The sequence below is a fragment of the Rhinopithecus roxellana genome, chromosome 18 (genome assembly GCF_007565055.1).
Source record: "Rhinopithecus roxellana isolate Shanxi Qingling chromosome 18, ASM756505v1, whole genome shotgun sequence".
NCBI classification, from domain to species: Eukaryota; Metazoa; Chordata; class Mammalia; order Primates; family Cercopithecidae; genus Rhinopithecus; species Rhinopithecus roxellana.
In genome coordinates, this window is record NC_044566.1 from 45,778,667 (window position 1) to 45,793,572 (window position 14,906).

Genomic DNA, 14,906 nt, shown 5'->3' on the forward strand with positions numbered 1-14,906 from the left:
TGGGCAAAAAACATTTATTTGGGAAAGGGTCCATTTCCTATAGTGTCAGTGAAGCTGGTAAGTCGTGTTGCTCTGATCCCCTGTCCACAGGGACAGCAGGGTGACCCAGACTGGCTAATTTGAGTACTCTATTCCCCTAGCTATCATGATCATTTCAGAGATGGGCATGTGGGTCTAACCAGGGTCTTGTCTGCAAGTGAAAAATTCTCTCTTGCAGAGTTAAATCCTGTTTCATAGGCTGCAGTTATGTAAAATCAGAACTGCCAACCACCACCTTTTCCAGTTACATGAAAGAAGCCATCTACAGAAGAGAATCAGGTCAGTGAAAGGGAAGCAGATTCTAGAGGTAGCAACGTAGTCCTAATAAGGTCCTTTCAGCCACTAGATCCAGCCATGCCTTAAGTTAGTCCCACCTGGGACTTGTCAATTACTTGCACATCTCCCTTGATCCTTTTCGACTTGGATTTCTGCCATTTGTCTATAATAATCCTGAATAAAACAACTGCCACACCTAACAAAAACAAGCGGTTTAAAAATTTTAACTTAAAGCCAGTCTGTCTCAGTCATGATTAAAGTATAAGGTCATCTCTGACCCTCCTTTACCTGAACTTATTTTAAATATTTTTGAAATAATTATGTTTATAAACACATGCATGCTTCAGAATATTTACAAAATTCAAAATCAGCATTGAAATAAAAAAAAAAATCACAACTCCTTGACCCAGAAGATATCACTGTCAACATTTGAATGTACTTCCTTCTCGTTTAGAACCATGTATCCATGGTTTTTTAAAGCTGAGAACATGGACTATAGAGCTCATTCTTATTTAACATTAACTTGTGCATGATTTCCCACATAATGAAATGCTCTTCAAGTATTATGACTCTTAGCAGCTTCACCATATTTCATTCGGTCTCTCTCCTCGAGATATTTTCTTATCTTGGCTCCTAGAACACCACATTCTTCACTTTTCCTCCTTCCTCACCAACCCCCAGTCTCCTCTGCCACGTCTTTCTTATCTCCCTTACCTCTAAAGTGTTGAAGAAGCTCCAGATTCAGTCTTTAAACTGCTTCTTCCTCTACTCGGATATTTAGGGAATCACATTCTACCTCACAGCTTTCAAAACCATGTATATACTGACAATTTCCAAATTTATATCTGCATCCTGGACCTCTGTGCTCTATTTCAGACTCTTATGTTCAACGTCTTATAGACATAGTTATTTGTGTTGTACAGACCTCAAGTTAGCATATCCAAGACTGGTCTGATAATCACCCCAAATAAGCTCCCACTGAAGCCTTGCCTATTTCTGTTAAGGACAATGCCCCATCCTTCTGTTTGCTCAGATCTAAAACCTTCAAAGTGACGCAGCTCTCTTCTTTCTCTCACGTCCCATATCCTATCATTACCTGTCATCAAGTTTTGTTGGCTCTACCTTTAAAACTTACGCAGAATCTGACCATTCCTCGCAAACCCACTAGTACTAACCTAGTGCAAGCCACACCATCTCTCACCTGAAACTGATGTTCTTGCTTCTATCCTCCCCCTCCCCTCTTGAACCCATTCAGTTGGGCTGTTATTCCAACTACTCCACTGGAACAGGTCTTATCAAGGCCGCCAAAGACTACCATTTTGACAAATTTTATGGTGATTTCTCAGTCCTTATTATACTCAGCCGATCAGGAGGCATTTCACCCAGTTGCACACTCATTCTCCTTGACAGTCTTTCTTTTACTTAAGGATTACACTTTCTCTTTGTGTCTCTCCTAACTTGCTGGATGCCCCTTTTCAGTCTACTTGACAGGTTCCTCCATACTCTCTGACCTAAAATATTGGAGTAATCCGTGGCTCAGTTCTCAGACCTCTTCCCTTCTTTATCTCCACTCACTCTTTAGATGATTTCACCTAGTATCATACCTTAAATACCAATATGCCACTGGCTACTTGATGTCTCTTCTCTAAACTCTACTCATCCATGCTACTGCCAACTATTTCTTGAACAAATGAAGGCAGGAACTATGCTCATCTTCATGGTTATACTCAGCACCTAAAATACTGCTTGACACAGCAGTCAATTATCAACTGTTAAATTAATGAAAATTGTGCAACTCAACGCCACTGAGAGAAAATTAAAAAGATAGATGACAGTCATTAGCTAATTTCAAGTAGTTTTTTTTTTTAATACAAGCCAGTGCCATAACAGAAGGCAGTTCATGATATTGTTTTCCAAGTATATGTTGGTCAGATGGTCTGACTTGTTCCAAACCTGAGAATCAGAGCACCGAAAGGAAGTGATAGATTAAATGTCAGTCAGTAAAACCTCTGTTAATATTTTTTTCCTCATTCTCAGGCCATTAGTAATGTTTGAGCAGCAGAAATCTTAGAGACATATTCTTACATATCATAGAGTAAAACAATTCTATGCTGCCAATTCATAACAAAATCAGGTATAATCAATTGAGTGAAGGTTAAGGTTGGCACTGTCTTGAAAAATTAAGCAGCTTCGAAAGGACAGATGCAACAAAGAAAAGGGACCGAGTCTATGTTCCTTTGAACAAGAAAAAAAAATAAATGTTGATATCCCAAATATCCAGGCCATTTCAGTTTCTCAGACTACAATCCATTAAATAATAATTTAATCACAGCGACATGAATGAACTCACAGATACACTGTTAAGTGAAAGAAGCCGGACATAGAAGACTGCAGAAGATGCTACAGTCTTTGCCTCCACTAGGAAGGAGGGCCACATGTTTCCATTTAAGTTAAAGTCAAAAAAGAATAGGAGGGTACTTTCAAAAATGATGAAAATGGTGGATATCTTAATTTGAGTGATGGTTACATGGGTGTGTATATTTGTCAAAACTCAGTGAATTGTATACTTAAGAGAATTACATTCTAATAAATTTAAAATATAACCCAATTTAGACAAAATAAGCATCCTTCAATGTGTGTTCTGGAAGAGGAGGAATGAAATCAATAAATATAAACAAATTTCCTTACTGTAGGATCTTTCACAGCTTTTAATATGCAATTATGCACTGTATATTTCTAAGAGGAGACTATACGATACAGTAATGTTCCAGATTTAATTGGCCAAGGAACTTTTTTTTCCTCATATACATTGACATCTATAAGGCACTACAGTTTCAGAAACCCAGTAACTTTAGCCTGGAAAAAATTCAAACAAGGGCTACAAATACCACTGAAGTCATTAAGAAAAAATTAACATGTAATTTTAAGCAATGAGTTTGTGGTGAACCTTCCAGAATGAACTAGTTATAAAATGTATTCCCATATAAGGTCCAATTAAGGACTAGAGAAATTCTGCCCAAGATAATAAATATAGTTCTGAAATTGTTGACCTTAAATTCCTTCTGGCAGTAATCAGATAACAAAGCCAGATGTATATTGAAGAACTCTAAGCTTATGGCAAGGAAGCATCATTCATCATTATATAGACAACACTTACCTGTTTTGTGTAAGACATCCAACTCAGCCAGAGATGTTATTCAAGGCATTAAAACACAGCTAAAGATGATAGGTCACAGGTTGAGCTCCCCAGGAAGCTGACTCTGTGACTGATGTGTGTGCAAGAGGTTTGTGTGGGGAGAGCTCTCAGATCAACATCGGCAAGGGAGCAAGAGAAGCCAGACTGGACAAGGGGAGAAATTTAACTTGGATTTGGCACAACAAAGGCCTCGGTGGATCCCACAGGAGCACTGGAACCAAAGTTATTCAGCCATCAGGCAAGAGGGCCAGCCCTTTATATCCTCTCCTCACAGCAGACCAGTGTCTGCATGCTGGCTGCCAGAGAAGGGGCATGACCACTGGCAAGTTGGCCTCCTTGGCTGAGGGGAGTCTTCACAGAAAGAATGAAGAACCAGCTGCCAATCCTTCCAGCAGCAGGGAGCCTGAGTGTCCCAGGCTTGAAGCAGAAGGTGGGCGATGCATCACAGCGCACACTACAGCAGCCAACACACACTTGTTTCACCAAACTCACAAGGGGCATCTGCCCAGCAAGAAACCATTCGTACCTAATCTAACTCTCATGCTATTAACCAAGAAGCTCTGTAAAAGAATCAGGAACCTAGATTGTGCCCCTACTACTTTGTCCATAGCAAGTATTCATAAAATTGCAATAAAAACGACAAATAATCTTACATGGTTGCCAAAAAAGTATTTCCCAGTGTAAACCATATAAGAAACACTGATTAGTTTTGACATGACTAGAAGCCTAGCTGTTCTTCATGAGACATAATGGACTGAGATCATCAGAATTAACAGGAAAATCTGTAAAATTTAACCTCAGAAAACTTTTGAATAACTTCCTAACACTGGAGTACTTTTTAGATCACATTTCCCTTTGTTCTCTTTAATAAAATTACATTGGTATCCCAATAAAGTAACAAGAAAGAATGAGAGGTTCTAGGTTTCTCCCTGGTCCTCCTTTTTAACAATCAATTCATCTTAATTTATGCTAATAACAATTCAATCAGAACACATCCGTTGAGGACCTTCCATTATGAGACACCATGCTTAGATACCACACATGAGGTTTATGAATTACATCTGGGTGGATAATACAACAGTATAATATAGTTGTAATAGACATTACATCTATATTAAGGGTATAGAAATGAAGTTCAACATCTAATAGAGAAGACATTTACACAGATGTCTGTCATGCATTTATTCAACAAACATACTTAAGCACTATGTGCCCAGCTGTGAACAAGATAGACACAGTTCCTACCTTTATGAGGCTTACATGAGATGTGATGTGTTAAAATAGAAGGCTGCAGAAGATGCTATAGTCTTTGCCTCCACTGGGAAAGAGGGCTAAGGAAAGCTTAGGAACAGTAAACTTAGTAAGAATAATAGCAACTAGCCTTTACTGAGTGCTTAAAATGTGCCAGGCACATATGTAAATTTATTTGGCTTTCACATCAATCCTCTGAGGTCTTTTAATTATTAATATTCCCTACTTGCAGATGAGGAGACTTAAACACAGAGATTAAGTAGCTTAATCAAGGTCACGCAGGTGATGAGTGATAGGCCTGGGACCCAGAGCTGCTCCAGAACTGAGCAGGAATTTGCCAGATGGACACACACACAAGGAATGGTAAAAGCACTCCAGGCACAGGGAAGTGCAAGTACAGAGACATAAAAATGGTCAGAAACATGTAAGTTCAGTCTGCATATAGGCTGACTGGGAGAGTAACCAGAGTCCAGGCCCGCAAAGTGGGGCAAGCAGGGTACAGGTAGATGAAGAAAAGTGTCATGTGCCCCACATGGAAGGGACTGCAGGAGTGTAGGCATGGGAGTGATGCCAATTCTGTCATTAAATAATATCAGTAAGAATATCAGTAAGAATGAAAGTGGCTGACATTCCTTGAGAACTCCCTGTAAGCCAGACATGGGCCAAATACACACATTATCTCATTTTTAGCTTCACTACAATCTTATGAGGAAAGTACCACCATTATCCCATTTTACAAGTGAGAAGACTGAGCTTTAAAGGGAGCAACTAGATGATGCCAGGTTCTACTGTTTATGAATTACAGAGCTAGGATTCAAAACCAAGGAACTCTAAGGTCTGTGTTCTCCGCTGCCTGCTCGCCAGTGTGCACGTTTGACATCGAGGGGTAGGAGGGTGGCAGGCAGGGCAGTGAGGGGGACACTAAGGCACCCACCCAGGAAATGGATGGCCCAGGTCTCGACCACAGGGTACGAGCTGCAGGCTGCAGGAGAGGACACGTGAGAAATATGCGTACAGAGGTAGCACTGGAGACTAAGCAGGATCTGGCAGCCAGAATGAAGAGTTATAGATAACAGCAGCTGTCTGAAGAGGTGGTGATTCCATCACACAAGTGAATGGGTAGGAACAAGCACTGAGAGCAGGGTAGGGGGATGGAGAGTGAGGGAAGATGCTGAGGTTGAGGTCTCATAGGCTACCATGGAAGGAGCCAATGGGCAGCTGGAGATTTAGGTCTGGAACTGAGGGAAATAATCAGCTATGAAGGTACAGACTTGGCCACAAACATATTGAAGCCATGAGAGTGTCTGAATTTGTCTAGGGAGAACGTGAAGAACGAAGGTGAGGGAACTCTAGAAAACCCCAACTATTGAGGAAAATATTTTCATGCCTGCAAAAATAGAGAGATCGAACTACTTCCTTGAGAAACCTACTTGGGAAAGGGCTTTCTTTACAAGTACGGCAAGCTGTCATTACTGGTGGGGGAAAAAGTTGGTACTGCAAAACCAACTTATTTCCTACCACATGTGAGGTTTTGAATAACATCTGGGTGGCATACTTCTGCTGAAGAAAATAAGCCATTTCAATGGCATATCTATTCAATAAAAAAAGTGCTAATAGTTTATCAGAGTTATCACCACAGATATGCCCGGCCACCCTGAGCCCATGTGGCCAACGTCAGTAATTCCACTCTGGACACAAACACTGTTGGCTTTGGATGGACGTGCTGGACGCTCACAGCACTCCCAGGACGTCCTGTTTTTCAGCCTTATTTACGTTCTCCCTTCACCCTTCAGCCTAAAAAATTACCACAGTGCCACTTACCCACCTTAATGGGAATCTGCACGAAAGGCCATTTCTCCAGTTTCTCTCTCTCAAAAGCAAAGGAAAACTTCCCAATATTAATATGTAGCAAAAAGAGGGAGAAGAAAAAGCCTATTTGATCCGCCCTCCTGGCTGTTGCTACCTTGCAGCTTATGACATACACATAGAGGGAGGTCTGATGAAGTGAACGAGGCAGCCAGAGAGCTACTCCATTCCCGTGGAAACCAGGAGTCCCTTGGTGCAGACAGCTCTTCCTACTTTCCCGTGCAGTTCTTTTGTGTGACTTTGAGGGGCTCGTGAATGATTTCTAAATGTGTGCCTGCTGAGGCGAGCCGCACAACGAGGGAGGAACCCAGCCGAGCCGTGCCAGAGGAAGCCAACAGGATCCTAGCAGTGCGGGAGCTGGCTCGGCTCTTGCATGCAGTTTTTGAAGTCAGCAAAACAGAAACCAAATTACTATCATATTATGCTGGTGGAAGATCAAGAAGAGGGGACTCGACACCAGTTTAATTACAGTGAGAGATACACTTGTTATTCTGTGACTCGCTGCATCTCATGTGTGGACCCTGAAGACAAATGTAAGTTCTCATGCCGCTATATTTTATTGCTATGTAATTTTCTTTCCAGTTTGAAATCATGCTTGGCCAACATGTAATCATTTCAATGAGAATTTCTAGTGAGCAAAGTTGTCTGCTAATCTTTACTTAAGACTTTTTTGTTTTCCTTTTATTAGCTAAGCAACATTGTGGGAGCTGAAATTCCTGACAGCAGCTGTGGCAATTCAGCCTAAGAATGGCTGAGAACCGTAACCCAAAGTACATCCAATTACTATGGGATTAACACTGGATGTATTTTTAATTGACTTCCTTAATGTAGAATGTGTACATCCCCGCTGTTTCTGATTGCATGCTATTTTAATAATACTGTGGCTAAACTAGTACTAACGGCATAACCAACAAAATGAGATATAAACAAGAGTCCCAGTAGTTATAAAACTTTTCTTCTTTGTCCAGGACATTTATCTCCCCGAACGCTCAAAAAAACCTGCAACCTTTATGCTAAAAGTTCATTCTGCTTTTTTGTCCTCGCTTTGCCGAGAAAATAATAAAACCAAACAGTGGACTCTCCTAAAATTATGAATGAAGAAAACTTAAGAGCCACCACAGTTCGGTTCTTTATCATTGTAACAATTGTAATAATGGAAGACAAAAATCCAGCCCCGGGAGACCAGCATGTACACCAGTCTCAGTGTTACAGAGCATGGGGACATCAAGGTGAATGGTGAGCAGAGGCTATAACGTGTTAGTCCTTCCACACCTCATCTGCTACAAGTTCTGGCTTAGACATGGATATTCTTTGTGAAGAAAATACTTCTTTGAGCTCAACTACGAACTCCTTAATGCAATTAAATGATGACACCAGGCTCTACAGTAATGACTTTAACTCCGGAGAAGCTAACACTTCTGATGCATTTAACTGGACAGTCGACTCTGAAAATCGAACCAACCTTTCCTGTGAAGGGTGCTTCTCACCATCGTGTCTCTCCTTACTTCATCTCCAGGAAAAAAACTGGTCTGCTTTATTGACAGCTGTAGTGATTATTCTAACCATTGCTGGAAACATACTCGTCATCATGGCAGTGTCCCTAGAGAAAAAGCTGCAGAATGCCACCAACTATTTCCTGATGTCACTTGCCATAGCTGATATGCTGCTGGGTTTCCTTGTCATGCCCGTGTCCATGTTAACCATCCTGTATGGTGAGTGGCATTACTTTCCCAGCTGTAGTCGCACTGGTAATAAAGAGCATGTGCATGCCATCAGCAGATGAGATGGGGCTCAGGGGGCAAACAAATTATAAATAGAAGGCTTTATTTATAGACTAGGGTCTACTATGTTACTTATATTTTACTCTTAAAATGGGATTTCACATAAAAATCAGACAGTCTATGACCTGTGATCACTGGAGAGTTTTGTGCTTTAAAACATGTACATCCTGTGCAAAAATGATCATTGGAAAGTTTTGTGCTTTAAAACATGTACATTTAATGTAGACATTTTTATAAATTACCCCGATACAGTCATAAACCAGTAACTTACCCGTCATTCTGAATCTACTTGATTTTTGCTCCTTTATATTCCCAACCAATATTCCAGCCTTCAGGACAGAACAGTTTCATCTTTGTCACACAGTTTTCAGCACTTCTAATGGAGTGATAAAGCCTTCCCAATTACCTTGGAACATTTGCAGGGAGGACATTAGTGGTGCAGTAGGTTTTATGTTAAAATATGCAGAGTCTCCATTAGAATAAATGAATTACTCCAGTTTTAATTGTTCCCTGCCCAGAGAAGCTAATTTGGAAATGTGCCTTGAATTATATCCTCAACTCTTTAAAACTGCATATGCATAAACTCCTCCAGTCTGGTTTGGAGGAGGGTGGGAAACAAATGGGAAGGGATTAATCTTGCTTTCTTCTCAACAGAGTTTGAAACAGTCAAACCTCTCAGCAAGGGACCAGAATGTGATATTCTTTCCAAATTATGAGTAATACAGCCAGATACCTCCTTAAAAGAGAGAGAGACTATTGTGACTGCTGACACAGGCACGAGCAGCAGTCACCCAGAGCTTAGAGACAGGTTATGATAGCTATCTTTAAGGGGAAATTTTCTGGCTAAGTCTTAGGGGCTAAGATTTAAAAACAATCAACCCAGCCCTGGAGAGTGTGAAGAAGGAAGGCGGTACGCAAGGGCGAGCAGGCGCCAGTTTGCACAAAGCTGGTAAAGCTCATTCCAAGTCCAGCCTTCGCTTGACCATTTAAATGCCACACCAGAATGATTTCATTCAATTTGCCTGTCCTTTCCCCGGCATCCTGGGGAAGATTCTCCCTTCCCAAACCCCCTCCCCTAGGGGTCAAACTCCAGTGGGGGTAGGAGGAGTGACAGAGCAGGAACCAAAACAGCGGCTGGAGGGTGGGGTGACCCCAGGCGTCACCCGCTTGGGGAGCAAGGGCGCCCCCTGGCGGCCACCGCTCTGAGCGCAGTCCGTTCCCTCCGGAGCCCCGCCCCTCCCTGAGCTGCTCCTCCCGCCTCCCCGAGTCCACGGGGCGTGGGGCATGAGGCTTCTCCCACAAGGAAATGCCCCCTCCTTATCCCGCATCGGAAACACGGACTGAGGCCTGGGCTGCCTCCTTGCCAAGAAAACCCCTCCGAGGGGCCATCTGTTCCGAACAGAGAGAATGTGGTTTCCCCCATCAGGCGCTGCAAAGGAAAAGGCTTTCATTTCAGCTCAAGCTCTTCGCAAATAATACAAGTGAATGGATGTAAATTAGGCTTGTACCTACGCTCTTTAGTTGTCTAAGTATCTCCTGTGGCATTTTGGTAGAGAGTGTATGTTTGCGTTGGAGTTTGTTCAGCTTTGTGGGTCTGTAATAAGAAAAGTGGACTTTTAAATTTTCTTTCTCACATGCAGGCAGATCTAACTCCGCTGCTTATACTGTGATCAAAACTAATTAAAGTTTATATAACTGCTTGATCCACCTCCAAAACACAAAACCAGGACACTTTATGTCCATAAGGCACACTCTAACCTTCCTCATATAGCAGGTGACCTGCAGTGTCTCTTACATTGGAATTGTCTGGGGAGCTTGGAAAAGGCTTTGCAAACGCTTTGACATTTGATGTCCACCTCAGCCCACCCTCCAAAGATGATTTAATTGGGCTGGATTTGGCACAGGCATCAGGACCTTCTCTAAAGCTCTCCAGCTGATTCTGATGTGCAGCCAGGATTGAGAGCCACCACCCTAAAGCAGCTGTTCACAAAGCGTGGTCCCTGGACCAGCAGCATCCGCATCACCCTGGAGCTTGCTAATTCAAATGCAAATTCTACAGCCTGCTCCAGACTAACTGCATCAGGACCTCCGGAGGGAGGTCCAGCAGTAAGAGGCGTGGCAGAGTCTGAGGCTCACTCAAGTTTGAGAAATGCTTCCCTAAAACAAAGTTCAGAGCAAGGACACCTTCCTTTATTTTTCTTCACCCTTGCCTTCAGCTCTCCCTACACATATCCTAAATTTGAGTTTGGCACCCAAAGCATTATTAGATCATTATTTTTCATTTTTACAGATAGACATATTCACAATCTGAATTTGTAATCATTTAGTCATTCGCACCATTGCAATTTATTGCCATCACTGTATGGGACCGGATGGTTATAATAATGACTAAGAAGTGAGATTAACCTCAGGGAAATACAATCCAGAGAATCTTGACTAAATCCTGACAGTACAGCGTGAGAGGTGCTCCAGAAGAGGAGCCAAAACACAACTTTTGACAAAAGCCATTAAGAAAAGTTTTGCCAGGTGTAAGGGGGAAGAAAGAGAACCCCCAAAGAGAGACAATCCGAGTTTCCATGCCACACTCACATAACTCCAGACGCTAGAAATTTTCAAACCCTGCATTCATCAGCCAATGCTAGCTTATCATAGTTAAGTATAGTTGCCAGTGGGCTTCGTTTTTCAAATACTAAAAATATATTGTGTTGTCCTTTGCCATCACCTGTGCCCGTCCCAGAGCTGGAAATTGTCATAGGGTAGGGATCCGCATGCTCCAGGAGGCACAAGGTTGCTCACTGACACCAACCTTCTGCCTCATAGGGTACCGGTGGCCTCTGCCCAGCAAGCTTTGCGCGGTCTGGATTTACCTAGACGTGCTCTTCTCCACGGCCTCCATCATGCACCTCTGCGCCATCTCGCTGGACCGCTACGTCGCCATCCAGAATCCCATCCACCACAGCCGCTTCAACTCCAGAACTAAGGCATTTCTGAAAATCATTGCTGTTTGGACCATATCAGTAGGTAAGTGGGAACATATTTCAGAGTCTCATTTGAAATGACAGTTCGTGCTTTCTGAAAAGACTTGTTCCATTTTGTTGCACTGAAACCTGACATCCTCAATCTACTGTTTGGGGTGGTACAAGATACGTTACAACATCGTAATTATCAGATTCGCTTCAGGAAAGAAAAATCTGTTTATGTCACTGGCTGACAACATCAATTTGTATTGCTTTGCACAGGCAAGACTATAAACAGTAGAGCCACAAAAAAAAATCAGAAATAACTGTGCTGTTTTCCCTATTTCTTACTTTCACGTCCATGACTCTAATTATTGGGTTTCCCAAAGACCTCAACTTTCATAATCACTGGACTGATGGTCAACGTAAAGATACAGACCACTTTGCTAGAGAACATAAAGCCTCTGGGCTCTAGAGAAAGGTCCCACGTGCTGAAGCTTGGAGGGAAAAGGTGGGCCAGAGGGAAGTGCCAGGATTTGCTTTGGGGCAAGGCTGCTTCTCAGTCTGCCCCGGTGTCCCTAATGACCTTCCTCCTTTTATGATACCACACACCAAAGGATTTCACCCCGCTTCTGTTAGGTTGATCACATACATTCATCTGTTGCCAGTGTTGATCTTCTGTCACACACCTAACAGTCAGAAAAGCCAAGGGAATGGAAGCTAAGGGGGCAGGTCTCAGGCAGTGAAGTGAATTGTACCTGTCAACCTCGGCAGCTTGGTTGGTAACCAAAGATTCTGACATTCATTTTAAAATCCAAAAGCCTGTCAGGCAGGAGTGTTGCACCTGCTTTTGGCCACGCTGGTGCCAGCATCTGCTAATATGAGAGACTATGAGATTCCACCGCTTGAAATCAAGGGCTTGAGTGAGCTTATCCACAGCATTAGATAATAGTACCAATAATAAGAGCCAACACAATAATACAGTATCTTGTATTTTTTAGTTCCCATTGTTTACTTTGCTGCTAGCAATGGGAACTATTATGCAATTTGAAGAGTAGGTAGCTCCATCTTATAGAAGAGGAAAAACTGGGATTCAAAAAGCAAGATGAGCCGTGCAAAGCCCCACAGCCAGTAAGCAGCACAATGAGGATTCTATTGAAGTCTGATGGGAACATCTGATGGAAACACTAACAAATCACACTTGTGTCACTTTCAAATGTTTAAAAAGTCTTACCTACATTCTGTTGTAAATTTCCCATTACAGTTGGAGATAGAAGATTCTATGGTGCTTATTTGATAAATGAGGGAACCAGAGTACAGAGGTATTGTGGCTTGTTGGGTCATATCTCCAACTTGCAGCAAGACTAGGACTCTAAACTTCCAGCACCAAGCCCTGTTCTTTCTGTACCGTCCTTAGGAAACAGTTTTTGCTCCTAGAAAATGCTTGTAGTTTCTGGGACTGTGCAAGTTGAACTCATTCTACTAGGAGCAAGAAAGTGAAGGGCCAGTAACCACTCATTCCCAGTTACACATAAAATACTCCTGGGGAACATTCTGATTTAATGGCCTAGGGTGAGGCCAGGTGATTCTAAGGAGCAGTCAGAGTTGAAGACCACTGAGACAGGTTTTCAGGGTGGTCAGTGTGATAAGTAGGAGAATCAAGAATATAATGGAAAGGGAGCAAATGAAGCTATTTATTTTTACCCTGATACACTGTCCATAGTCTTACCCCAATATACTGTGCCACCGGTGAGACAAATGCTGAGAAGGTCAACCATCTTTTCCTCAGCCACACTGACTCCCCCATCTCATTCAAGCTTCATGGTATCAACAATAGTAAGGTAACAGTTTCTGAGCACTGAATACAGACCCAGTAGTATACAAAGCCCCTTAAAGAAAATCAGCTGCAGAGAACTCAGTTGCACAGGATGATATCGCTTATAATCAGGAGTCAATATGGGTCAGTCGGAGTCCAAATCCCATGCTCTTTCCACTGCCCAAAAGATAGCCAGCAAGAGCCAGAAGCAGACTATCGCCACAGGAGGCAGGCAGGCTGGAATGGCTATGGTGGTGCTGGGCAGGGATCATTCATCCATCCATTTGGCTAGTGTTTTTTGAGACGGAGTTTCACTCTTGTTGCCCGGGCTGGAGTGCAATGGCACTATCTCGGCTCACCACAACCTCCGCCTCTGAGGTTCAAACGATTCTCCTGCCTCAGTCTCCTGAGTAGCTGGGATTACATGCATGTGCCACCACACCCAGCTAATTTTGCATTTTTAGTAGAGATGAAGTTTCTCCATATTGGCCAGGCTAGTCTCGAACACCTGACCTCAGGTGATCCACCCACCTTAGCCTCCCAAAGTGCTGGGATTACTGTGCCCACATTTGGCCAGTCTTGTAATGTGCATCTATTATGTGCTTGGCACCGCATAGACCAAGATGAAGAAGATATGCATTCAAAGATCTCTCACAGTAAGGTAGGCAAAGACAATTGATTCTTTTATCATTAAATGTCCCACTTTATATCTAGTGATGCTTCTTGGCTTAATATCTATTTGATCTTAGTATAGTTAATTTTCTTTTTATTATCATTTTTGGATATATCTTATTTCATCCTATTACTTTCAAACCTTTTGTGACTTTAAAGTGTTAGCCTATAAGCAGCATATAAAGTTTTATTTTTAACCCAATCTTTGTCTTTTAGTTGGAGTATTTAGTCCTTTTACATATAATGTTAACTCATATTTGGGTTTAAATCTGTTATCTTACAATTTGCTTTCTATTTTCCTTTTTGTTCTATATTCTAGTTTCTTTTCATTCTTACCTTCTTTTGGACTCATCAAGAATTGTCAATCCATCATTCCCCTTTATGAGCTTTTATCCATTGTTTTAAATTACTTTAATGATTACAACATTCCTTATTGACCTTAGAGTCTAAAACAAATTATTACTTGTAACACTTCTTGGTTAGTGCAAAAACTTTAGAACCTTTTAACTCCATCTATCCCTGTTGTCTTTTGGGTTTTTCCCTGTTTACTAAATGTCTTTTTTTTTTAACCCATAAGACATCATTATAGCCATTCTATGCAGTATTTCTCACATATTAACCCCTGTTGCTGTTTATTGTTTTCTTCACTTTCATGATTTTGCCTGGGTTCCTCATTCCTGAAGAATTTTCTCTAGAATATCATGTATTTTTTTTCTGTTTTTCTTATCCTAGGCATCTTTATTTTGCTTTCATTTCAAACACATTTTCGCTCAGTATAGAATTCTAGGTTGACGGTCATCTATTTTCCTGCACTTCATAGGTGGCAAATCCAACATTTCAGGCTTATGTTTTTTGTTCATAAGAACCCAGCTGTCAGTCTTATTGTTATTCCTTCAGAACCATCACCTTGTGCCATGCCCTGCTGCTTCAGAATATTCAGTCTCTATTTTACCAGCTTTACTATGATGTACTTAATTGTGAATTAGTTTTTGTTTTTATCCTGCATGGTATATGTATTGATTCTTAAACTTGTGACTTTGGTCACTTTGAGA

General features: G+C 41.8%; 1 protein-coding gene across 2 annotated transcripts in view; it reads left to right on the plus strand.

Moving 5' to 3' along the window:
* The first annotated feature begins 6,758 nt into the window (after window positions 1-6,758).
* HTR2A (5-hydroxytryptamine receptor 2A) overlaps window positions 6,759-14,906 on the plus strand; it is a 64,825-nt gene continuing 56,677 nt past the window's right edge. The window contains exons 1-3 of one of the 2 annotated variants that reach the window (XM_010358103.2): window positions 6,759-7,161; window positions 7,597-8,340; window positions 11,230-11,430. In XM_010358103.2, coding sequence (XP_010356405.1) covers window positions 7,929-8,340; window positions 11,230-11,430 — 613 coding nt within the window. In that variant the 5' untranslated portion in view covers window positions 6,759-7,161; window positions 7,597-7,928. The remainder of the gene's footprint in view (window positions 7,162-7,596; window positions 8,341-11,229; window positions 11,431-14,906) is intronic. The other variant, XM_010358104.2, reaches the window with a different exon arrangement.